This window comes from Narcine bancroftii, chromosome 1 (genome assembly GCF_036971445.1).
Source record: "Narcine bancroftii isolate sNarBan1 chromosome 1, sNarBan1.hap1, whole genome shotgun sequence".
Taxonomy (NCBI): Eukaryota; Metazoa; Chordata; class Chondrichthyes; order Torpediniformes; family Narcinidae; genus Narcine; species Narcine bancroftii.
Genome location: NC_091469.1, coordinates 269688667 through 269716146, shown reverse-complemented (window position 1 = coordinate 269716146; position 27480 = coordinate 269688667). Strand labels below are relative to the sequence as shown.

Below are 27480 nucleotides of genomic sequence, written 5' to 3'. Positions count from 1 at the left end.
TTTTCCCCACTAGATTATCGAATCCCACTAAGTCCAGGGCTCAGCTAAGAGGTGAGATTCTCAGGCCTGAAGGAGTGTCCCGCCAGCAGCTCCAAATGATACAGGTCACGAGCCCTGGAAAAAGGATGGGAATGGTAAAGATTTCAGATGCAGGGGGAAAAGTGAGGGTGGGAATACTGTGATGGATTAGGAGGCAGGAGATGAAAGTGCAGGTGAAAGGGAAAGGGCACGTGGCATGAAACAGAAAGTTGGTCTGATGGACATGTAATTGGAGGGATCAGAATTATCTTGAAACTTCTGTGGGAAAATATTGTGAATGTTGGAAATCTCATAACGTTGACGCACATGAAAGTTTGATCCCATAGCACTTTTAGGCTCTATTTTGAAACTTCTGTAAATGACTTTGAATCCCAAAGAGCAATCAGCCATCTGTTAAGTAACAGCCAAAAGGCAACAATTACTCTTGACAATTTACACCACAAATACAACAGTCCAGAGGCTTTAATATGCTCAGTATTTATATTAATGTCTTTGAAACAGTGTAAGAGGTAGAGAACTGGAAAGAGAGAGTGAGAATGAGATGGAGAGTAAAGTGATAGGTGATGGATGGAAGTGGAGCTTGATCTTGTCGAGGCTGAACCTCCTCATCACTCCCACTGAACTAGTGATCTTCACCCATCCTCTGATTCCCATACTTCCACAAAACAATTCACCACAATTTTCTGGACAGTCCTTCCAGTTAAGACTTGAATGCCAGCATGCTTGTTTCTGCTGCATCCATAAGCATCCTTGCACATACCCCCCCATATTTATCATGGTAAGCATAGCAATCATTGCAACACTCTTACAGTGCCAGTGACCACGGTTCATATCTGGTGCTGTCTGTAAGGAGTTTGTACATTCGCTCCATGTCAGCGTGGGTTTTCTCCAGTTTGCTCCCACCCTTCAAAATGTTGAAGGTCAAATGGGTGCAATCGGGCGCTGCAGGCGCATGGGCCTAAAGGGCTGTTACCATTCTGTATTTTTAAATTTTTAAAAAATTATTCAGCAGACCATCTCAATGAGTTCCAACATAATGGCACCCATTATCCACTAAGTTCAGCATCACCTCATGCTCCTTAACTTTGGCCTTGGTATCCTCATCCTTTCTGCCATCCTGCAGTAAGGACAGCTTTTGTCTGAATCTGTAAATAATGAAGCATGCAGACTTATTGATTCCTTTAATTTAACAAATGCCACTTTACAATATTACTATAAAGCACAAGGATTTTTACAAATTCTGCATTTATTAAACATGAAATGACAGAAAACAATATAATGAAATTTAAATATCTTTGTAACATTTCTGATTATATACATAAATGTATTATTTACATGCACTTGCTCACCAAAATTTCATGCACTTTCCATCCATTTTCTTGAGTTTTTTTTAAAATCAAGACTATAATAACTTGCCATTGCTTCATGATTCAAATATACACACTGAAGAAAGCTGGTGGAAGGCAAATTCAGCAAAAATATTCTGGGCACTAAGGAAGTGCAGAGCATTGACCTTTAAAACCAAGCAGAATTTGGGGATATTGACTTGGTAAATGAAGGCCCAGTGAAATGGCTAGAAGGAAGAATGGCTGAAAACTGGTGTAATGTGCTGAATAATGCAATTGGTCTCTTTTTCCCCAAATTCTGCTTTCCTTTTTAATTCTATGCTAATGTAGCAATATATTTGAATGTATTAATTTTCATGATAATTTCTCAATATAATCAGTTATTTTACAAGTTCTTGTATGGAGAAATTACCATGTTAGAAGATTGAAACAGATCATAATTTCCTTGGAAAAGTGCTTCTGTAAATTGACCTACCACCTGCAGAGACAGCAAAAGACTTCAGTAAAACTCTTTTAAGCCCACTACCCACCCACACATGCATAAAAAGAGCACAGAACTGTGAGCAGACGATTGGGTGGTTCTCGATTAAACAAATTTCCAAGTTAAAACTAAGAGACAGGTTGTATGATAGGCAAGTCGAGGGAAACAATTTGCTTAACCAAAAATCTCAATTTAAAATCAACTATAATTTATTCCTTTCTGATTTTAAGTCATGTTTACTTTAACACACATATTTCTTTCCCGGCATTAGTGAGATGGTACAATGCAAAAATTTCATTTACATTTTAACATCTTTTTTGTCAAATATGTATAATCAAATGCAGAATATTAAGAATCATAATTTTACATAATAGTATTATGAGGCTTTTGAGGGTACTTAAATTGGCTGGGAATAAAACCAATCTAAATGATCCTCAAGGAGAGGCAGGGGTCAAGAGTTTCATTATTGGCTTGGGAGGAGAACTTCTCTTCCTCCTCCTAAAGGAACAATATTTTAAAATGGCTAGCCTGATTAAGAGGTGGGGGGGGGGGTGGGGGGGGAGAAACAAACCTTAGTAAAGTTATAAGGCTTCAATGTATGCTTTTGGGCTACAGAACCAAGTTAAAAGTGTCTTCTTCCAATCCTGCCAGCTCCCCACTCCTACATGGCAAAAGCTAAACCACAGGTGCTAGCAAGCCACAAGAAACCCAACCTTCCACGTCATCCATTATTTTTTTTTTATTGCCAGACAAATCTTATTAAAACTTGGCTCTTCATTAGTTGAATCCTAAATTATATCTATTTCTGAAAGCTGACAATGGATGTTCAATATATGTTTACTGAAGCCAAAATAGTGGGACATTTGTTTTAAGCAACGCGCATTCAAATGGATGCTCCATTTTCCCCCCAAGTGCAGATTTTGTAATGGCCTCCACGTGGATAATGCAAACACATTGCACCATAGATGCATTATTACAGCAATATTTAAGTGATGTGTGTCTTCAATTAAAGAAACACATACAATGAGCATGCTAGCACTTGCAATTCAAATTGCAATTACAGCAGGTTTTTTTGTTGGCTTGGGAAAAGGAAAAGCACGCAGGAAAGAATGAGATCAACACATTCATTGCTGCACAAAGCCTCACAACAAAAGCAATTTCCAGGCCCTACCAATTGGGAAATGCAATTTTAAAAGATTCCAGTAATTGCCATTGCAATGTTTGAGTTCATCAATTCATTAAATCTAAATGCAATTAAATCACCTGCAATATAGCTGGGCTGCTGAATTTGAAGACATTTTCAAGCACAAAATTATTTTTTTCCTTTATCTTCAGTGTTAAATTATGCCACAATATGTCACAACATAATAAATACAGTACACAAGTCAAGTCTGATTCTAGATTCCATCAACAGCAGTAAACATAGTCCTGTTGGATTCTACCTTAGGGTCCTAAAGCTAGATGGGACTCAGGGTCATCTAATTCAATACTGAATCCAGAAACTGAAATCGGAAACCTTGATTATATATGATTCAATATGCTTTCAATTACATCCATCTTTATTACTCCAGCCCTTCAGGATAGGTACCTCTGGCCAAAATAAGTAAATTAGGAAAAATGTTTGTCATGTAATTCATGTGCAGCTTACAATGGGAGTATGAACTACTTTCACTGAAGTTTATATCCAAAAAAAGGTTTCAGGTTACTTTACACAGACTATAGTACGATTTTGTTTTCTCAGCAATTCCCCTTTGATGTAAAACAAAATCACAGATCAAGTACAATTCTAAATATTCCAGTCCATCATAAACGTACATAACAATATGATTGATGTCAATCTGGGGGGGGTTTTTTGAGTTGCAGTAAAATAACCAACATTTACCTGGATGGCAGGTTTTAACTCAGCCACTGAGCAATGTAGAATCTGGGACTAGGGCTGGGCAGTAAAATGATGAGGGATTGTCTGGAACAGTGTCAGGGTTGGGCTTGAAAGAATTAAATCTGAGATGAAAGACAAGCAGTGATCCTTGCATTCAGAATAAGGTCAAGTTACAGAAGACCTACAAAATGGTCTATGTATATCTAAGTATTGTCCATAGTAACATAGATAAAGTGTGAAAAGATACGAAAGCTTCCTTATAGGAGGTGAAGAAAAATATGTATATCGAAAGAAGTATTTTAATTTACTTTGCATTGCAAGTAGGTAAGGTGATTTTAAAATGTCATTCAATTAAAATTACTACTGGGAAAATAGGATTTAAAATGTAATCTATATTTGATCAAACAATGGGATAATTTTTTTTTAAAAATCAGAGCACTTCTTTCCAGATCTGAAAATAATATACTTGTGCTATTTCTCTATTATATTTGCCCTTGAAAATATTGCAAATATGGGTGAAAAATAGTTTGCCCACCCAGCTCATACATCGCAGAACCGACATGTGTTTTTATTTTAGTATGGAGAAATTCATGGGAAGAACATCCTGAACAGATTGAGATCAGTTGGTGTGACCATGTCCTGCTCCCATTCATATACTATGGGCAGATGAGGCAATTAACCCTTTAACAACAAATTGACAAAACTGCTCTCAACAATCAGAAATATTTTAAGTACACATACTATCAAACCTTTCAAAGTTCAAAGGTTATCTTCACAGGTAAACTGTGGTAAGGTAAATGAATAATATTGATTTGGATTGAGAATGGAGTGAACATTACCTGGTTTTCCCAAAATCTTTTGGAAGTGATTGCATATTCACCTTCAGATCCTACATGGGGTCTCTATCAAAGGTCCTGCCCCAAAACATTTCCACCCATGGATGCTGTCTGGCCCTCCAAGTTCCTTTCAGCATCAGGTGTTTTTGTACTTGAGTATCCGGTTTTTTGTTTCTTTGTGGCAATGATCTCAAGAGACTTTGTAAGATGAGTGCATCTAATCTGCAAGGATTCTTCTGTGACAGCTGTTTGCTCCATGCAGCAGGAACACTTCCTTTCGAAGTCTTGGCTACTTATAAAGTATCGGAATCTGAATGGACACATTTCATTCAGTATTCTAATCCCTGGGCCCCAATCATCAGTCCAACCCCATCCTCATCCACCACTCAGGAATCTTGTAGAAGGCTCCTTTTGTCTATGAGGTTTGCTGGCCATTTCTATGCAATTAGCTGAACTTATCACAGACTTTTAGGGCCTTTATCTATTAGTTAGGATACATTCCCAAAATGGCAGAAAGATTTCTTTATCTTGCTTATGTAGCTACTCAATAGATTTGGTCCCAGCTATCAACTCACTGGAAGTTATCACATTTTAAATTCTTCTTAACTCAGCATGGTTCTATTAGCAATATCAGCTCTTAAATATTTAATCAAGGATCAATGAATGATGAACAAAGTAGATCCTGGCCAATTCTTCCTCCCAGTTTCTGTTCTGGAGATCAACCACCTCACCACAATCCAAGGACCCTATTCAAATCTTCAAACTTCACGATATTGCTGACTGTAAGCAAAATAAGAATGTTCTTTCTTTCATTGCTTCATATGTTATTACCAAATCTACAATCATAATGACGGTCTACCATTAAAAATCTAATTCAGACTTGGAGATAAGTAATCCTTGAATTACAGTAGTGCTGCAGTTTATTCAGAATAAATCATTATAGTTTCTTTATTTTTACAGTGATTGAATTTTCCACAATGGAAATTCCAGCTTTCCACTATTTCTGGGCTGCCCTGTATCTCTGACTTATACCATGCTCAACTTTACAATTTCAACCAGGATTACAAAGAATTGATCAAGTACCTGTTTAATAAATACCTTCTATATATATATATATATATATATATATATTTCTATATTTACTTTAAGAAATTAAATGCAAAACATTTGAAGTCCTCCATTTGGATCAACTCCTGGATTCAGTTCAATCCTTCATGGCATATATGTTTGGTTCAATGACTTTTGCCTTTTTGACAAGAACTCAATTTAAGCTCTTTCAGTGCTTTATCCACTTCCTCTTTGGGTTGAAGAGAGTGCCATTGTGCAATTGGCCGTCTGGGATTGGCCAGCATGTCGGACCAGTGGCGTAATTGATTTCCAGTGGCACCACAGCCAACAAAGAGTCTGCCAATGGCATCGTTCTTTGAGATCTTGTCATGATCCCACACAGAGATCACCAACTGCACTTTCTGTTCGATAAAAGAGGAAAGAAAATTATTGGTAATAGACACAGGCTTTAAGAATACTACTTTAACTACATTTTGCTTCATTCCTTTATTTGTTTCATGTGATACTAAAGCATTCCAGGCATAGCAGAGTAATGCATACTTTTCCACTTACAAATAAAATCCTGGTTTCATTAATTAGATAGGACAATGCATCATTTGATACTTCAACTATGAAATGGTTTGCATGGTCTCACTGCATTGCATGCACCAAGATTACTGCTAAAAGAAATATGCTGATTTTCCCATATTCCATCCCAGTCATGAAGTTCTTCCTGAACTAAATTGTCAAGACAACATAAAAAAAAATGCATTAATAAATAGCCTCTTTAACATTGTAAACCATCCACAGGCATTGCGTACAAGTCCTTACAAATGATTTGACACCAAATCACATATGAAGGCAGATGAATAAAAAGTAGGTGCAATTGAATAAGGTTTTTAAAAAAAGAATGGAGAGGTTGAGGAAATCAATTTCATACTACTCGCTGAAAAATTAGCAGCTAATTGACTGCTTAAATTGGTGTTTTATAAGGAACTAGATTTGAAGAGTACAAATATTTTGGACGGTTTTAGGACAAGGAATTATAGACTTGGACAAGGAGGAAGATTTTTTTAAAAATAGGACAAGGTTTTTAACATTCCACATTGCTCAACCAGAAAAAAAAAGTTTTGGATTGAAGAGATGGCTGAATGAGGGCAGTGAAAACTTTGGATGATTTGAAGTAACTTAAAGTTTAAGAGTGGAAGATGTAAGACTGGTAATGATGGAAGAGTCACATCTAGATATAATAAAATCATGGAGGCTCTCAGCAGTTGAGGCAAAAGGCAGAGAAACATTCAGGCAATGGAATTGGAAATGGTAGGAAATAATGGGATAAATGCATCATCAAGGAGATGAGAATTAAGAGGACGTCAAGGGTAAATCCTCTAGAAACACCAAAAGCTACGCTTCGGGAAGAGGAAGCCAACAGACTGCAGCAATTGTACACTGTAACGTCTTTTCTAATTTCTTATCATGAGATCTATATTATTACTCAGTCATTTTGCACAGCAAACTATTAACAAACATGTGAAGTCTTTAATGGGAGCAGTTTGATTTCTAAATGAGCCCACAGGAGATGTCTAACTCAGAGTACTTAAATTCTGTTCCTAACATTCACAAGAACCACAGCTTACCTGCTGCCATAGTACCTCACTGTTGGTCCCAAGGCTGAGTGTCAGCAGAATGCTTGACTGGAAGGTCTTCCAGCTAAGTTCACATGTTTTTATTTGGTGTCTGGAGTCAAATGCTTTCTAGTCATTTTTTTTTGTGGGAGGAATGGGAAGTGATTATAACTGAAATCTTCATGGCCCTGGTCTGCTGAGGCCAGCAGTGAGAGCACAAACCAATGGCTCACCTAAGATTAATGTAAATGACAATTGTCCAGGCAGCTGGAAGGACAGTCATTCAGATTTTTAAGCGAGTTCTACCACTTCAGAATTGTTAACTTCTTTACAAATACCACAAATGGAGTCTGATTAATATCACTTACTATATAATTATTTAATCATAGAGTTGTTTTATATTCAGGCAAATAATAGATCAGTAACATTGGAACTGCATTTCTAATGGCCAACTTTGATTTGCCTGGGAAGGAACCAGATTGAGGTTATCTTGTTGATGGGCAAAAGTATCATAATGCTACATCCCCCTTTACCTTTACCCAAATACTAATATGACGGACAGGAACCAATCAATACCAGGTGCCACATCCTGTGAAGGATTACAAATGATACAAGGAGAAAGAGGTGGAGTGCCAGCCTCTTCCCCTCTCCTGCAACCCTCAACATGTTTAATTTGTTTTCTGTGAATGCAAATGAAGATCGCAAATCCTGGTCCAGAGTGCATATATGTGCGATGGTGAGCAGGTTTGTGAGAGGCCTCAGGCGTTGATGGTCAAGAAGCTACAATCTGAACATGCAGTCAAGCTAGGTTCACTGCTGAACATGTATATATATATATAGATGCTATAGATGTTACAGAGGAGACAGTGAGATATATTGCCACTTGATATCTTTGAAGACTCTTTTCTGCTTCTCTTTCTTGTTTTAAATAACTCTTAAATTGTTTGCCTTTATAGAACATTTAAAGAACAGCCTTTCAGATCATCTTGTGCACATGATAATGAATGGAATCTTGAATATGTGTAATGGAATTGTACCCACCTTGAGTTCCAAGTCAAGAACATGTTAAGGTGCAACATGGCCCTGATAAAGGACTTCAACTCAACTCTGAGTAGATCCTCATTTACATGATATTCATTTTCTTCTCCTGGTGCCTTGTATCAGAATATCAATTTTGAAATAAGCTTCTTTATTATTTGATGTTTTAAACATGGACATTAGTGAGCCTGTAATCCTTAATTTTTCACGTTTGTTCCTCACCTGTATTTCTTCAAAAGCGACATCAAAAGTAAAAGACTCATTGAAATATGGGCTTAGGGTGTTCTTTTTAACAGATGTCTTCTTCTTCCTTACTTTTTTATTATTGATCATCAAACGAATCTTCACATAGGGGTCTACAAGAAATACAAAGAAACTCCCAATTATTGATAAAAATAAAACCCTTGGGGTTTATACTCCATCTTGGCCTTGCAACAACATGTGGTAAATATTTGCCTTGGAGCTTTGCAGACACTGGCTTAACAAAACAACCACCAACATTCTGTTTAGATAATGCTTCATGAAATGCTTGCATGCAGGTAGGGGTTTTGTCCTCATATACAGATTGTGCTCTTTGCTGGAGAGCACTTGATGTGAACTTGGCTCCACTGCCAAGTCTCTCCACTGGTTAAGAAAGATGCCATTTAGGACAACTATGTAATAATAAGTGATATTATTACACATAGCACATCAATGGAAATCATGAGGGAAACATCATAGGCTCGTTATTAATTAGCTCACAAACAGGTGGGGCTGTTTGTTGCAGTTCAGCCAGTACGTGATCCTCATACAAGAAGATAAGTGATTGAATTATGTATTTCTGTTTCAAGACTCTTACCAGATAAACCATTTTTATCCATTATCCTTAGGTTCTTGGCTTCTAAAATAGCGACTGTCAGCTTGTTTGAAGCAGGGACATAACGAAGGGAAAAACAGATATCGCCAAGTTTCACTTCCTAATAAAGAAACCAAGCAAAATTAAGATGTCAAAGTTCAAGCAAATGCCATTCAAGTGCAAGGAATGACAGGGAGCATTGTTTCTGGGAGAACTCAGCAATCCAATGCTCCCCACTGGCCTAAAGTTATTTTTGTAATTTTGTGACAAGGAACATCACTTTTGGTGTGAAATTTTGCAAGGTTTGGCTGTGTAACTCCTCCTCAAATATGTCATCATCCCTCACATTAAAAAAATAAATCCAAGCCTACAAAGAACATCAACCCTAAACACAAATCTGCTATTCCTCTTTGACTGAATGTGGACCCTACCTTATAGAGTACTTCTGCAGATCTTTTATTATTACAGATGCACAATGGGTGGTTACCTGCCTTTCATCAGTCGTTATTCCAACATTAGTTTGATTTGAGGAAAACTGGTCCATACCAAAGGTCCAGACATTAAAGGTTTTCGGATACAGCCAAATTTTATTTTGGAATTATCAATTCAGAGAAAAATATGGACTTTTCTTTTCTGTGTTATTTCATGTGTTCAAATATAATAATTCCCAGAGTTTTGGGATGCTATTCCCATTTGTGTCAAGTAGAGCTCCAAACTTCCAACTACTGAAATATGTCTGTCTGAACATAAAAGTGTCTTGCTTATGACAAAGTCTCCCTGGTCACTCAAAACCTCTGATGTAATAGACATGATTCTTGATAAATATTACTCTTAATTCTTTGATGCTAAAGAGCACCACCTGCACAGATCATGTTTCCCCCAAGAACCTGCTGCTTCCTTCTATTCTGGAAAGAATTATTGGACTGCAAGTGTATCAAGCGGTGATTAATTTTCAGATTGGAACCAGGCAGGGGGTTTAGCAGTAAGATCTGGATGCGGGATGTGTAGCTTACCGCTTACAGAGAGTGTAACAAACAGCTACAATCTCTGCCACAGAAACCAGATGAAGCCAAGTCATTAAATATATTCAAGAAGGAGTGAGATATTTTCCTTAAGGCAAAGGAGATCAAGGGATATGGAGAGAAAGCTGAAGTAATATACTGAATTTGGATGACCTATTAGCATATTGAATGGCGGAGAAGCTCGTCAAGTTTAATGGTCTAATCCTCCTCCTATTTTCTACATTTCTGTATCACTTTTTAGCTTTCGAATATCCCTAGAATTATACTTAATAAATTACATTGTCAAATTTATCTGATTCCTTAAGAAAAAAAATGAAATGTATGTCACATTATTTTTAAAATAGCAATCTTCACATCATTTCATAGATTATGATCCATATACAATTAATAAAATGTCTTCTGTTGAACTAGAACTTTGATTCATTTGCACTAATATTTTCAACATAAATTGTTTTGCAAAACCTTTAAAGCATTTGTCCCTCTCTCAAGTGGAAATCATCCCGAATAGTATTTTAGACTGGAGATTTCCAGCTGCAGTTCAAAATGGGTGACATTTTTGTGACCTCTTCCACTTATGTGGTAATATGGCTTTCTGACAGAAAGATTTTGTAATCCATCACGGGTGCTTTTAGATTCTAGTAAGTAGAAACAAAGCAGAATAAAGGTGACAAATGGACATAAAATTACTGTTTGGTCTATTCATGTACCTAGCTGAGTTGGACCTGCTTCTTACACTGAAAGATAATTATTAGGCCTCACTGGAAAAATGCTAATAACGAAAACCACTAATGAACGCAGACAAGTTCTGACTTTTATGGGCCTAGGTGTCCCATGCTGGCGTGGGACACTCACAGCATGAGAGAGGATCGATGATAATAATTGCCTGGGCGTGGTGTGTACAGGAGATGTGGCAGCACCTTCTGAATACACATCCCTCTGACATATCATAAGGAAATGTGAGATATATAATATGACAAATAAATGCATCTAAAAGCAACTAAACATTGTTTAAATCTAATTTTTAGGTACAGGTACTTTATTTGATGGCACATAAGACCCATTTTTCCCCCTAAAAAAACCCTCAAAAATATCCCCCAGGTCTTGTATGCAAAAACTAGAGTGATAATGGTGAGTAACGCCGACAGTGACCATCATCGCAGCATGGCTCACTCGCATCACTGCCATCTATTGTTGGGGTCTGGTGGCAGGCTATCGGGAGATTCTCTCAGCGGCACGCTGATGGTCCCCACACTGATCCCATTGCCACACTCCCTCCCGACAGCCCACCATCAGCCCCCACACTGATCCCATTGCCCTGCTCCCACCCGTCAGCCTGGCACCAGCCATCAAATAGAGTTAATGGCATAAAATAAAATTGTCTTTAATAATCAATTTTTAAATGGAATGGATGGTGACATTTAAACAGTTTTAAATGCCGTTCAGTCCTGTTGAATGTTAGAACAATGAGAAACACATTAAAACATTAACAAGTAAGATTATTAAAATAAAGTTAACAAATAAATCATTTTTGTTCTCCACATGGAAGATGACTGCTGTCAAATGGTTGGAGTAGCTATTTGTACACCAGCCTTCTCTTGCATAAAGCTGAGGGGGTGAAGGAACATGCATCCAGTTCATGGGTGCTCCACAGCTGGGACACATTTGGCTGACGCAACAGAGGTCTTAGATGTGCTGATCCAGGAGGATCCATCAGGCATCACTGAGCTTGGTTTGGTTCCAACTCTAATTTAAATTTATCACTGTACCCTGACAGCGTACCTGGCAAGCTATTGAAAATCTGCGCCAACCAAGTAGTCGGAGAGTTCACAGACATTTTCAACTTTTTCAAAAAGGCATCAATCATCCTGATACCCAAGAAGAGTAGTGTGGGCTGTCTCAATGACTACCACCCAGTAGCACTAACTTCTACTGTGATAAAATGCTTCAAGTGGCTGGTCATGGTCAGAATTAACACATACTAACTGAAGATCAGGACCCACTGAAATTCACTTATCGTCACAATCACCTTGAAAACAGCAATTCACACATATGACTGCACTTCATCGACTACAGCTCGGCCTTTAGTACCATTATTCCCTCAGTCCTGGCCAAGAAACTACAAACTCTAGGCCACTGTAACCCCCCTCTGCAACTGGATCCTTGCCTTTCTCATTGAAAGACCACAGCCAGTATGAATTGGAAACAATGCCTCCTCCTCACTGATTATCAACACAGGCGCATCCCAGGAATGCGTGTTTAGCCTGCTCCTCTATTTGTTATACACCCACGACTGTGTGGCCAGGCACAATTCCAAACCCATCTACAAGTTTGTTGATGAAATTGCAGTTGTCGGCAGAATCACAAATGGCAATGAGGAAGCGTGCAGGAGGGAGATAGATCAGCTTGTTGAATGATGCAACGACAACATCCTTACACTCAACATCAGCAAAACTAAGGTGATTGTGGACTTCAGGAGGAAATCAGGGGAACATGTCCTCATCGAAGGCTCACGAGTGGAGAAGATAAAGAACTTCAAATTCCTGGGTGTCATCATCTCTGAGGATCTGTCCTAGAACCTCCAAGTTGATGCACTCTCAAAGAAAGCTCACCACCGGTTATACTTTGTGAGATGTCTGAGAAGGTTTGGTACGTCACCAAAGACTCTAGTAAATGTCTACAGGTGCACCGTGGAGTGCATTCTGGCTGGTTGCATCACTGCCTGGTATGGGGGCGCCAACTCTCAGGACAAGAATAAACTCACAGAGGGTTGTTAACTTGGCCTGCAACATCACAGGCACCAGACATTAATCCACCAAGGACATCTACATTAGGCAGTATCTTTGGAAAGCAGTCTCTATCCTCAAAGACCCCCACCACCCAGGACATGCCCTCTTCACTCTGCTACCATCGGGGAAAAGGTACAGGAGCCGAAAGACGAGCACTCAGCAACACACTGCAATTCCTCACTGCAATTCGATTCCTGAATCATCAGTGAACTAAAGATACTGCCTTACTTTTCGTTTACTGTTATTATTATTTTATTTTCATGGTAATGTCATAAGATAGTTCTAATATGTAGGTCTGCACTTTGATGCTGCCACAGAACACCAAATTTCATGACTTGTTCATGACAATAAATCCCGATTCTGATCAATTTAATTCTCTAAATTTTAACAAATTGATTGGTTTTGAAATGCAAACATAGGGGCCTATCTAACTGGTACCATTTTCAGACTGCATTGGCCATTTTCATTGCTGACGATCAATAACAATGTAGGGGTGATAACAGGAACTTGGTTTGATTGATTGAATTGTTTATACCAAGAGACAGTCAAGTCCTGAACTATAGCAACTTTGAATTTTTATTATCTAACTTTTGCATGATCTCTTTTTCAATTTAATGTATGCTTGTAGTTGATTTAAAAAAAAATAAAGTACCTGTTCTGCTGTAGCAGTCAAAAATTTTGATGCACATCTACAGTGTACAATGTATATGAAAATAAACATTATTCATCATCAAAAGTTCAGGATGCAGCATTACAATAAATCTCTAAGTGCTGTGTAAAGTGTTTCTAAGACAACGTGCAGGATATAGGGAAAAGTACAGTTAAAAACTGTGCAAGGGCATCATCTTTTATGAATGAGAGCTCCATTTTCTGCAAACAGCAGAAAAACTGCCCTTGAATCTAAATCTTCTCCCTGACAGAAGGGAGAGAGGATTGTGTGATTGACACTTGTCCAGGGTTCATAGTTTTGATTTTAATGTACCTTCAGTGATAAAACCTTACCTCGTTCTTCAATGCACAGGATAGGTCTTGCCATTCTTCCACTGCATGGTTCAGGTTAACTGTGTGAAGTGGAATTCTCACTTCCCCAATTATGTCGTGTTTGGAGAATCTGTTGAAGTCGTTTACTTGCATCACCACAGTTTTATCAGCTATTTCATCTTGGGTGGCCTTGGGTTAAGAAAAATACTACTTGAGTAAATTAGAAAAATTAGGGGCAACTGAAGCAGGCCAGCAAATTTTCAGTAATTATCAAATTACCTTGGGTCTGGCTGTATGTTAATTCCAAGAGAGTAGTCAGGTTTTTTTTTTAAAGAAGCTTACAATAAACCCATTAAACAATGTCATCACACAATGAAAATAAACAAGAAATTAGTGTCATCTACTTTTACACACTGGGTCAGTTCATTTCGTCTTCTTCTCATTCTATCATTTTAGGGGGTGGAGGTCCGCGGTAGTACTTCTCTGTTGTGTTCCATGTACGGTTCCCAAATTTGTTCGAATACTGTGATGTTATTTCTTAAATTATATGCTATTTTTTCCAATGGAATACATTTATTCATTTCTATGTACCATTGCTGTTTTCTCAGGCTATATTCTAATTTCCAGGTTGACATAATACATTTTTTTGCTACAGCTAAGGCTATCATAATAAATCTTTTTTGTGCTCCATCCAAATCGAGTCCAAGTTCTTTACTTCTTATGTTACTTAGAAGAAAGATCAGGGGGGTGAAGGAGGGAGGGAAGGGAGGGGGGAAAAGGGGAGAAAATGACACTGTGTATATTCAAGAGGGAAATGTTTGTGTGTATTTTGGTCAGTATGGTTCATAGTGTGAAAAATAAAAATAAAAAAAAATTAAAAAAGCTTGTCAATGGAAAGTTTGGTAGGAATTAAAGGTCAATTTTTTCCATTTCTGCCACATTAATGAACAAAGAGGCCCAGAGCTAAGGATGAAAGGTGACAAGAAAAATCAAACCTCAGGATAGAAAGTTCTGATATGTGATGATCACTCTCAAGAAACTGTTATTTAATTTTATAACAAGAACAGGATACAGAAAGTACATAAATCACCAGGACATGGGCTGAATCAAGACATCTCCTACATTTTCAAGTTGAAAGTAATGGGAGGATCATTCAAACTATTCCCACATAAACACCTATTTGAATCTTCTGACTACATTGGCTCAGATCCTGATGGCTGCTGCTGGGGCTAATGCTGGACATCTGCAAGGATGGAATGGTGGGTTAATGGAGCAGAGGCCTGAGGATCCATGGGTCTGACCTGCTTTCTGATTGACAGCCTGAACTACTCTCATGTTTGTCCTTTCAGAAAAGAGAGCTTCTCCAAACCACTTCAGACAAATCACCCACATGTTCCATAAATGCTGGAAATCATGTGATGGTCATCAAAATCTCAATTTTAAAAAGTCACATGAATCTTTAATGGAATTAGTTTTATAGAAAAATACACAACCTTGGGAGATGTCTGAAGAGAAACAACATGGGAATTTATTTTGCTCCAACTTCCTAGTTGTGAATTTGACAATGGAAATCAACCATCTCTGCGACTTTGTTTTATCCTTTGAAGGAAATGGGGTTTCCAGGCTCAACCAACATTTAATTACGGATCTTTAGTTGCCCTTGAGAAGGTGGTGATGAACTTTTTCAACTGTTGAAGTCTGAGTTATGGATACATTGTCAGGGAAGGAGTTCTAGAGTTGTAACACAGACACAATGAAGAAACAGTAATGTATACAGTAAAACCCCTGGTATCTCGTACCTATGGAGATGCTGGATAAGTTAATTTTCCAATTGCTTGAGACTGCATGTTGCGTGAATGGCAAACTAGCTTCCATTTTAAACTTCCAATTTTTAAATCTATTTCTTTTCCACAATTTCTTTGCCAGTTGAGGCTGCCGTTTGCTTGAATCCTGAATAACAGGGGTTTTACTGTATTTCCAAGTCAGGACAATGCATTGTTTGGAGGGAAACTTCCAAGTGGTGGTATTACCATACTGTTGTTGACCTTGTCATTCCAGCTGGTAGAGGGTTTGTAGGCTTCAAGGTGTTGTGTCATTGTACCATTTGCAGGAGGCACTGTAGCAAACTGCTGCACTGTCTGTTAGTGCTGGAGGGAGTGAATGGTGGTGGATGGGGTGCCTACCAAGCAGTGGTGCAGAGTTTCTCCAGTATTGCTAAAGCTGCACTCATCCAGGAAAGTGGAGAGTATTCCTGATTTGAGCTTGTGAATGGCAGATAGGCTAACAGGAGTTTGGAAATGAGTCCTTACTGTGGGACTTTAATTTCCATTAGCTCTTCACAGGTGCCTACTTTTCTTTCTTTGCTGGAACCACCACACCCTCATGAATGAAATTGCAGGAACAGCGAAAAATCACTGCCACACACCAGTTTTGTACCAATTATCATGTTATAATTTAAATGAACTTTTTCCTCTGAAATTTAAAAAAAATTCAAACTGTTAACAAAATAGTACGATCTCAGAGCATAGCATGTTGGTGTGAAGAGAAGGTGAGTTAAGGCACACAATTTTCAGCCACCAGTCTCAGCAACTTATTAACATTCTAAAATGTTGCCACTGATTAAAAGACTTTTTTCTTTTTCAAAATGGCTTTTTGCAACTTTTGTCAGTTTTGCAAAACATTTCCAAATTTAAATAACCTGTCCATGTTCCCAAAGAGTAGTCATTTGCAAACCAATATCAGTTCTTTATTCTTGATTTTTATTCAAATGTTTTAGTTCTGTGAAATTAAAAATTTGAGATCTGTTCATTGCTTTAAAAATAAATGCAAGTAGTACCTTAAATGTGAATCGTTCTTGAAAATTTGGATTTAGTGTTCGTGCATACACCTTAGTTTCAAATTTCTGTGTCTTTTCTGGGAGAAGATAGATGGTGACATAAGGATCAGATGTTCCTCCAAAATCCATAGCCTTTAAGTCCACTGCCTTTAAAACTCCAACAATAAGCTGCAAGGAAACACAGGTCCAGCCAATGTAAGTTACTCACTTCTTGAATTGCAAATTGTCAAATTAATATCAGATTTTACCAAAAAAAAAATCACGATCAGGTTTTACTATCATTATCCAAGATATTTGTGATTAATTCTGGAATATCCACATGCCCATTTCTGATCAGAAATCAAAAGAGGGTTGTCATTGATTCATTCATCGCTCTTTCTAAGAGTCTGCTAATTTGCAGTCTTTTCCTCATAAACTCCAGAAATCAGTGGCTTGACAAATGCTTTAGTAAATTTCCAAGTTATTCTTGTCATTATTATTCTTTATTATCAAGTTTTCATTATTAACCAAAAATTAGTGGCTAATTAAAAACTCCGAGCTATAGTTCAAATATAAATTATTTGAAAATATTTGTGATACTTTTATGAAATACCCACTTTATTGTTTTGCATTCAAATTTTATTTCACTCTCTGCAAAATGTTTAAAATTTAAATGAAAAATTGTGCTTTTTGTGTCCCTTTTGTTATCCATGAGAGTTCTGAAATGTCAAATGGCAATTCAGCTAGATTGATGGCATCACATTGCTGGACTGATGCCTGACAGTAAAACTCCACTGGGAATTGACCCTTATGGACTGCTGTCTTCAGATAATGGGAAAGATGATCACTTCACTGTTGACTGAAAAATGTAAGCCATATTATAAGTTACCAGTGGCATCACTAGAATTGATGTCACCTAGTGTGGTAACTCATGGCGTCAACCCCCCCACCCCCCCAGGGACAGGAGCACTGACGGGGGGTGTAGGTGATGTTGGAAGCGCTGACCTTGTAGTGCACGCAGACGAAACCACGTGATTCATTTTGGTGTCATCCCCTCTGCTGGTGCCATCTGGTACGATCCACACCCCACTAGTAATGCCAGTGCATACATTTCCTCTTTCTATAGAAACTTTGGCAGCCAAAAACTGGGAGCAGTAACCAACACTATGGGTGGCACCCAAGTTGGTGCTGCATTTGCACTGAAGATATGGCTCAGAATATCTTTCAATTAACCATGATCAACTCAATGGTAGATACACTAGGATTAAACAATTATTTCATTAATTGTCCGTCTTTTTTTTTAATGTATTCCTGACCTGAAATATTGTAGTTCGGTTCTAGAGACACAGAAGTTTTTTCAGCTACGAACCTAAATGGATATTCTGTGTGTGCATCAAAGTAGAGAGAGATAGAGAAAATTACTGACTGGAAAGCATCAAAGATTACCTTGCCTTTTACTCTTACCTACAGAAATGCACCTTCAAGTAGGAGGTTTCTGAGTTGTGATAAACAGACATCCTAACTGAATATATTTTCAGTCTGTCATTTCAAAATTTAAGTCATTCTTATAGTTTACAGTTATCAACAACTAAAATCAGCTACCGTATATATGTGTGTAATATTCAATACCATGTAAAAGTCAACTCCTTATTTTTAGGCCTAAAAAACTAGTATTTTCTATATATCGTGTGTAAAAATCAACCTTTCCCCCCTCTCTATTTTTGGCCCTATCTGCCCATCCATGGAGCTCCCAACACCCTGACCACCATCTCTTGCCCAGGCCCCGGCCTCCCACCTATTTGAGCTCCCAACACCCCAATTGTTGTCTCTCGCCCAGGCTCTGGTTATCTGGCCTCCAGATCTCTTGATGCCCCAATCATAGACTCTCATCTAAGCTCCAGCTGCCTGCCCATCAGTACTCCTGATGCCCAACCACGGATTCTTGCCTCGGCCTAGGCTGTCTGTCTGAACTCCCGATGCCCTGATTTAACTGTCTCCTTGGCCACCTGCAAACCAGAGCTCTCGATGTCTCGACTGCAGACCCTCACCTCGGTCTCCTGCCCATCCGAGTTCCAGACTATGGATCCTCGCCTCAGCTGCCCACCCCATCTGAGCTCCTGACACCCCAAACACACTTGCCACTTGTTCCCAGCCTATCCAAACTTCCAAGGCCTGGTCCCAGCCACATGCCCACCCATCCAAGCTCCTGATGCCTTGAATGATGCAAGCATTTACTGCGATCAAAAGTCAACCCTCTAAATTTTAGCCTAAAAATTGGTCCACAAAATTTGACTGTTGCATATATGGTACTTACCTGTTCATTGTTACCGTCATAATACAAAGAATATTGCAACTTTCCACGGTTTTCTATAGTTCCATCTAAATCTTCCATATCTGGCTGAACCTTTAAAACACAATACAATGCTGATCACCAGGAAAAACCTAAGTCTCTCTCCCTTATAAGCATGTAAACTGATTCTTTGTGCTGAAGGCATTTTGACAGAAACATATTAAAAATTTTGTTTAGAATTAGTAATTATAATGACATGTTTTGAATAGCCAAGTGCAAATGGAATGCATTTCAATCAGTTAATATCAGTCACTTCTCAAGTAAAAATAGGTCTTCTGACATATGAATTCCCATGAACCCTCTCCACTTCTGCCCCTCCAATAAAGAGAGGTGTGCTGCCCCCTCAGCCTTCTCTTCCTAACATTCACAACCAGCTTCTTGGTCTTGCTTGGTCCTTGGTCTATGCCTCTGGCGTACATCCAAAGTAACTGCATATTTGTGTAACCTAACATCTAATTTTTCTTGGCACCAACATTTTAGGTAACATCTTGAGAAACTGGATTCCATTAAAGTCACTGGAGATGATTTTATTTTGAATTTAATCAGCAGAAAATCATTCTGCATGGTTTAGAATTGTGGATTAGTCTATTCCTCTTAAGTCAGACATTGGGAAGATTGACCATCAATTTCAAAACTAAAAATGTGGGAAGGGGAGGCAGGGAGAAATAGGATGAACTTAAATTCCTTGAGCCAGTGACCTGGGTTCGAATCCGACTTTGTATGTAAGGAATTTATGCCTTCTCCCCATGTCTTGGATTCCTCCCACTTTCCAAAGATGTACAGGGCTGGTAGGTTAATTGGTCACATGGGTATATTTAGGTGGTCCAGGCTCGTGGGTAAGTAGGACCTGTAACCATGCTGCATCTTAAATTAAATAAAATTAAAATTAAATTGTCATGTGTATGCAAAATAGTGTTTTCAAGTAGAGAATGTCTGCATATCTCCTCAGCAACCCAGAATTTAATTGACGAATTTGGTTCAGGTGCTTTTCGTACCTACCATCTCTCACGCCTTGCGGCTCAAACCTTACTCTGGACTATGTATGCTTCAGCTGTCATTCTTATTCTCTCACCTCTGTAAACTCTAAACACCACCAAAGATAAATTCATATCTTTGTGCTTCTTCAAGCCTTGTCCTTCCACTTAGGCTGATCACACTTCAGTTGAGTGCTGTAACATGTCTTTTTTTAAAAAAAATGCTCATGTTAAATTTATATTTTAATATTATTGTGACTTTGCAAACAAGATGTCTTTTTTTTTATATAGTAGTTAAGATTCCCCCAGTTTATTTCAGGAAAATGCCTTTCTAAATGTGGCTACATTAGAATTATTCGGTAAACAGTACAATTCAAAGAATGGAATGAACGGTGTCATGGAACACTTACCAGACTTGAAGTGATGGACCCATTCATACTTTGCAAATTAAGTTGCTCCTTTTTCTTTTTCTTTTTCTTTTTGCAGCAGCATTTCACACAGATACAGATGACACAGAGGAGGATAACAAGACCCACACCTGCGCAGATGGCAATCAAGGCCCATTTTGGTACTGGATAATAAATAAAGAAAGATTGATGAATTCATCGTGAAGTGGCAAAGAAAAAGTAAAATTAATCTCATGGCTGTCAATGTTTAATGAAGTGATTTGGGACCACTGCCTTCTCACTGAAGTTGCCAGATTCCCTACCACCTGTGACGCAACAAGTTAATTAAATATATGCTGCTTATAAAGGGATTAGAATTGGGTTAGCTGTTAGGTTGCATGCATTTTACAGACAGAACAATGCCCTGCAAAAATTCTAAGGGCAGGTGTAAACAGAAGATTCTGAACTTTAGCAACATTTGCAAGCGCACCCCAGAAACGGAAACAATTGCAGAGAGATGGGACCATGTGTTTTTTGTAAAGCCTGGAAATTGCAACATTTGCAAACTTGAAACCAAAAAATAACAATGCCTGACTGGAACGTCAGGAGGGGAGGGGAGGGGGCAGGGAATGAGAGAGAAGGCAGTTAGCAGGAGGCGGTCTGAGAAAAAGCTGGACAGAAGTCTACTAAAAAGGCTCCTTTTTCCAAGACTGGGGAGAGTTCTAATACGGTAGCCTGTGTACTCGCTGTGGAAATCAGGAATGGCAGCTAGTCTTCCCAGTGTGGCACTGTGGGAAGAACTTGGAAAGAAGACATTTCTTCTGGAAGACACTCCTGTTTGGGGTGACCAACAAGCAACAACCATCTCTCTGTAACCCTCCACAACTTTCCTGCCTGGTAATTCTAAGTAAAGCACTGACGTTTGCTTGAATGTAATGACTTTGATTCTGTGCACAGGATTGAAGATTACTGGAAACTAGCCTTGGAAACGTGGACAGTGGAAGACTGGGCAGTAAAAAGGACTTCCTTGAAAACACATTACACAAATTTGCACTTAGAATTAGGTTAGGGGGAGGGATTGTGTAAATTACCGTTTTGATAAGTTAAACGTTGATCTTGTTGTTCTATACTCAAAGAATTAAACTAGTTTTGTTTAAGGAACCATTGCTTTGGTATATTTCTATTGCTGCTGGTAATATGGGGTTCACTGAATTCATAGCACACCATTCTGGTCATCCTCTGGAGTCTGAGAGGCTCTGAGCCAACCAGATTATTCCTCCATGTTTGTATCAACCAGCTATGAGCGTGGGGAGATGGCTGGCAGCAATACCAAAAGACAATAAGATGGAGCACTACAACTTTGATGGTTTCAGCAAGCTATCTATTTACGTCAGTTATGTGGTTACTGTTCTGGTCCACTCTAAAAACTTACATCAATGCTATTCTGAGAAGCAGTACATTATCAAAATTTGTTCTGAATTAGCTTTGATATTACCAAAAGCACAAAGCTACTCACTGTTCCCCTGTGTCACTCAACATTCAAAGAATATTTTATTGCGTATCTATTTTCTACAAATAACCACTATATATGAGAGACTCATGCAGACCTGGCTGGCAGCTTCAGTAAAATCATTACCAGTATTGGAGCTTACAGGCAAAAACGAGTCGGCATTCTAGGCAGAATAAGTAATAGCACTTCATTCAGTATATAAAAGCAGAAAATGCAGGTCAGGCAGCATCTACAGAGAAGCTTACAGGGATAATTTTTCAGGGCAATCATCTTTTTATCAGATCTAGTCTCCATATTTGGTCTATACCACACATGTCAAACTCTGGCCCGCAGGCCAAATTTGGCCCGCGATATAATTATATTTGGCCCGCAGGATCATTTAAAAAATGTATTAGAGGTGGCCCGCCGATACTGTTTTTTGGTAATGTCACCCCCCACCATCCTCCCCCTTCATTGCACATCTTTGCCCATTGTAACACGAGAAATTGTAACACGAGAAGTCTGTCGATGTCATCAACCGGCAAGCCGGTTGGAAGGCTCCCCGCACAACCAGTCACTTCTCCCACCTGTCGAGCGGTGCGGCGGATGGGCGAGCGCCTGTGATTTCCTGTCGGCGCGACGGGCATGGCAGGCTGCGCACGGCCCCCGGGCAGCGCGAGCCCCGCGTGACTGGCACCGGACGGCCCTTCCACAGCGCGAGCGCACTTCTCCCGGTCGCCACAGCCTTCAGCGCTTGCACCTGCATGGACCCCAGGGACAGCTGGTTCGGCCCTGCACGTGAAGAGAGAGATGGTGGCTGTCCGCAAAGGCTGATCGGCAGCGCGCTGGGCCTGAATGGGTGGGTAAGCAGGGATGGGCAGAGGGTGTAGGTGAGGAGTAATGGGCAGGGAAAGTTATGGTGGTGCGAGGGGCAGTTAGAGGGAGGGAGGAGTAGAAGGAGGGGTGGATAGGGAAGAGGTAAAAGGGGAGGGGCAGGGCAAGTAGGGGAGGGGTGATTAGAGGGTGAGAGACGGGTAGAGGGAGGAACAGGTTGAGGGGAGAGGCAGTAGAGGGGCGTGTATAGGATGGGGTGGGTAGAGGCAGAGCGAGTGGAGTGAGGGTTGAGTAGAGGTTGGGTAAAGGACTGGTCAGGTAGAGGGATGGTGGGTCGAGGGTGAATAGAGGCCTAGAGCCTGAGGAGTGAGCAGGAAATGCTGAGTCCTGATGCAGGCCAAAATGGACACAGCCTGTGAATGCTGACTACATCTCCACAGGGACCAAATATGTTTCCCTCAGGTCAAGCAAAGGGTGAACTTGAGCTACCTACTCCTGACCTGTAACATTATCCTCCTAAAGTTATATCCTAAAGTTTAACATTACATATGTTGAAAGAAGAGAAAACATGCAGATGTTGTTGAAAATTTTCAATAAATATTTAGTTTGGCCCTCGACTTAGTCCAAGTTTTTAATTTTGGCCCTCCGTGAATTTGAGTTTGACACCCCTGGTCTATACCAATGAAGCTCATCCTCCAACGGCCTATTACATCTCAGGGTTCAACATCCAATTATGCCAGAGAATCAGTCCAATTTGTTTTTCAAATTTCTAATATTTGTCTTTATTTTCTTCCCTTCTCTTCAGGTATTTCAGATTTCATTCATCAACTACTTAGATCCCTTTACAATTTTCTTCCGCTCGCTCTCCCAACATTTACATTATTCAATCCCTCCTTGTTTCCCTGGTATAACAGAGATCTGCAGCGTCTGCTACGGCAGAGCTACGGAATAAAGAGACATTAACATGATGGGAGGGTGAACCAGTAAACTGATTTTATTGTTTGAATTCACCGCATTGCGCGAAGGGATGCCCACTTCCAGTGACATGTGCGCCGGCTTCCGGAAGTGACATCAGCGTGTTGTGGCGTCATTCCTTGGCCACCAGTACACCACCTGGAAGTGGAGAGCTCCCTTAGTCCACACATGGCGTCAACCACAGGCTTTTCCTCGGAAGTGAAGGGGACCCTGTGCCATCTTGAGTCGGCCAACTGGTGCAGCGATTCGGCCCATCTAACCATTCGGTTGCTTGGCCCGCTACACCACCCCACCCAGAATCACCGCCACCCTTGAGCAGGTTATCGTATAGTCTTTGGGCGGTCGGCCTCTGTGCCTGATCTGGGGTTCCAAGGCCAGCAGGTCTGAATCCAGGTGGGCTGCCTTGAGGCAGTCGATTGTGAATCTGTCCTGTCAGCTGCCAATGTCCAGTATAAACATGATACCGTCTCTCTGCAGCACCTTGAATGTGCCTTCGTATGGACACTAGGATGTTCCTTGTTGTCCCTTCCACGCGAAGTCATAGTGGGCAGACTGCTGGTCCATAGGATGTGCTGGGTGGTGAGCCGCGTCAAGACAGTGACTGGGGGCTGGGATGTTCACCCACTTGCACCCTCAACCTCTGAAGGACGTCTAAGGCACTTGCCTGTGGGCTGGGGTGGTTGAAATGGATGTCCCTGGGAATGGTGAGTGGGAAACTGCACACCATCTCTGTAGATGAGGCTGGCAGGTCCTCCTTTGGTGTGGTGCAGATGCCTAAGAGGGAAGCCTTTGGGGTTGTGTCTGGCCTTGAAATTCATCGGTGGACAAGGCTGATTTCTGCACCCGTGTCGACTAGGAAATCCCTCTTTGTCTGTTGGTCTCTGAGGTAGAGTAGGCCTTTCAGAGCACCAACTGCTGAGGCCATTATTGGCAGCTGGATTGCCAGTTTTACATCGCCATGTTGAGTTTGGTGGTGGGGTAGGAGCACGGGGAGTGCATTGTCAGGTGTTTCGGCCCCATCTGCAGTGAGAGAAACAGTTGATTTTGTTCCTCTGGGTGCCCGTCGCATTGTGATTGGGCCGTGGCCACTGCTTGGTGGGGGGGGGTGGGTTGCGGCAGGATTGCTGAGGCAGCAGTGACGATGGGCTGCACATGGATGAAGCTCTGCTGTGGGGTGCGGTAAAGTGTCGGCTTTCTTAGCTACCAGGTATGGGGTGCTGAAATCCATGTTGGAATCCACTGAAGAGACGTGTACCGGCAGCTTGGAAAGGAACAGGCCTCGAAAAGGAAACAGTCTGTGTGTCTGTCCGCTAGGGTCACCATCTCATGCACGAGTTCAGAAGGGTTCCATTCACCCAGGCCCTGCATATTTAGGATGCGAACGGCACGCTCATGCTGGCTGAGTTCTAGGGAGTCGAGGAGGAACCACCAGAATTGTTTGTACTTGTGCTCCATTGGAGGGTTCTTCACAAAGGAGCTTACTTTGGCTGCAGTGACAGCGTCCAGTGCAGTGATGACGTGCCAAAACTTAGGGTCCTCTGAGATGATTCCCCAGATGCGGAACTGGGACTCAGCCAGTTGCAGTCAGTTCCTGGGCTGGTTTGCCCAGAAGGGCAGCAATGCACGCCCTCTACATTGGTTGCAGCCGTTGTGACTGTAGTAGTAGTGGCATCTTGTATCCTGTTGAGTTCGATGTGGGTTCCAAAACATTGAAACCATCAAGGTCACCACTGTAGTGTCTGCTACAGCAGGGCTATGGAATAAAGAGACATCTACATAGTGCAAGGATGAACCAGTAAACTGATCTTATTGTGCGAAGGGGATGCCCACTTCCGGTGACATGTGCGCTGGCTTTCGGAAGTGATGTCAGTGCGTTGTGGTGTCACTCCTTGGACACCGGTACGCCACCCGGAGGCGGCGGAGTTCCCTTAGTCCACATGTGGCATCAACCGCGGGCTTCTCCTCAGTGGTGAAGGGAGGCCTGTGCCATCTTGGGGTGGGCCGACTGGTGTGGTGATTTGGCCTGTCTAACCACGCAGTTGCTCGGCCCATTACACATCCCTTTTTGTTTCCTTTGTCCCTTCCTCATTTTTTGGAACTTAGAATATTTTAAAAGTGCTCTGATAAATGGCCATTGTCCTGAAACATTAACTTGGTTTCTCTCATCGCAGATTCTGCTGGGCACATCCAGCACTTGTTTTTATTTCATATTTCCAACATCTGTAATATTTTACTATTGGTCCACTTTACAGAATGCACTGTATTCCAAAATGTCAAACTTGAAGAACTGATGCAATTATGCACAGCAAACAATTTTTTAAAATTATACATTTTCCCATGGTCACAGCACTTAATTTTAACATTTGTTCTGACATATGGTGCATAATTTAATACAGAAATTCAATTTTAATCTTGTGATTGCAAATTTATGAATGTATCTTATTCAAAGTCATGCTTTATTTAGTTTGGCTTGAATAGCATTGCTGATACTAAAGGGAGCCATGAGTGGTCATCTGATAACACGTGCTTTACATGGCAATTAATCAAAATCTTTGTTAGAGGGATGCATTTTAAGGAAGATCTTAAAGTAGACAAAAGTTGGGGTGGCTGTGGGGTAGGGAATGGTGTGGTTCAGGCAGAGATTTCCAAAGACATTTTGTTAATAGAATCTGGATTTCATTTGTAAGCCAAAAGAAGGTGGTGACATATACAAGCCCATAACTAGAGGAATGGATTCTGAGCTTGAAATGGAGACATTGTATTATGGCTATGTTCGATGTTAGATTGCAGTAGCAAAACAAAAAGTTGTTTTTACCTATTTCTTATTGTTATATCAATTTATTGAATCACTTATTTTTTTTATTTTTAAAATTACAGCAATTTTAAGACTTCTTAAATGTATGAATATCGGTGATGGTGTGGCCTTGGTGGTACACTGGCTGAGGTAATCACTGATGGCTTGCAAGGTCTCATAGCTTGATTCATGGGAAGATGACATTGGTGGGGAATGTCAGTGTTGGGTCTAAGCAGGTGGCCAAAACTAGTTCAGTTTTGCCTGAAGAAATCAGCAGGAAATAACCAGCTCAATCCAACCCACCACATGTATTCAGAATCTATTCACACTGGAAGCATCCGATCTACAACTCTTCGGTGAAGTAGACTACAAAGGCCACCAGGCCTTAGCCCGAAGGACACAGAGTCCCAGCCCTAGCAACAGCCTGATGAATTTTGACTGTTCACTGCTGTCCAAAAAATCTTTCACTGTTTTAATTGTCTTGACAATTATGCATTCATAAACAGTTGAAATGTATTCACAGAAAACATGAAGAAATAATTTAAAATATAAACATTAAAACCATATTCAATTACTGGAAATGTTAAAAACTATACAATGAAATATAGAAAATTGTGAACATTTAAAAAAAAAAGGGGGGGGGGTTAATGACTCCATGCAAATAATTTTATTTTGCTTTTAAGCCAGTCAAAACTAGCATAAAGTTAAAAAGCACATTGTAAAATCTATCCATGTCCTCAGTTCAGAATGCTTTTCAGCCACCACTGGATATTGGATAGAACTATTGACTAATTAAAGCCATAAGCAACTACATACAATGAACACAGATAAACATGAAACAGTTGAAGTCAGTCGCAGGTGACCAGTACCAGTATATTTCACTGAATTTAATTTCTCATATTGGAACATGGCAGTCAAGAGGCACCAGCATATGATATCCAGTGCCTC

General features: G+C 40.1%; 1 protein-coding gene across 3 annotated transcripts in view; it reads right to left on the bottom strand.

The window, feature by feature from the left end:
• Positions 1-2559: 2559 nt before the first annotated feature.
• The window catches only part of syt8 (synaptotagmin VIII), a 67495-nt gene continuing 42574 nt past the window's right edge, over positions 2560-27480 (bottom strand). For 2 of the 3 annotated variants that reach the window (XM_069898587.1, XM_069898582.1), the window contains 7 exons: positions 20465-20625; positions 19045-19134; positions 16752-16919; positions 13937-14104; positions 9130-9247; positions 8514-8647; positions 2560-6050 (listed from right to left, as the gene is read on the bottom strand). In XM_069898587.1, coding sequence (XP_069754688.1) covers positions 5814-6050; positions 8514-8647; positions 9130-9247; positions 13937-14104; positions 16752-16919; positions 19045-19134; positions 20465-20625 — 1076 coding nt within the window. In that variant the 3' untranslated portion in view covers positions 2560-5813. Of the gene's footprint in view, positions 6051-6201; positions 6367-8513; positions 8648-9129; positions 9248-13936; positions 14105-16751; positions 16920-19044; positions 19135-20464; positions 20626-27480 lie in introns of all 3 variants that reach the window. The other variant, XR_011344826.1, reaches the window with a different exon arrangement.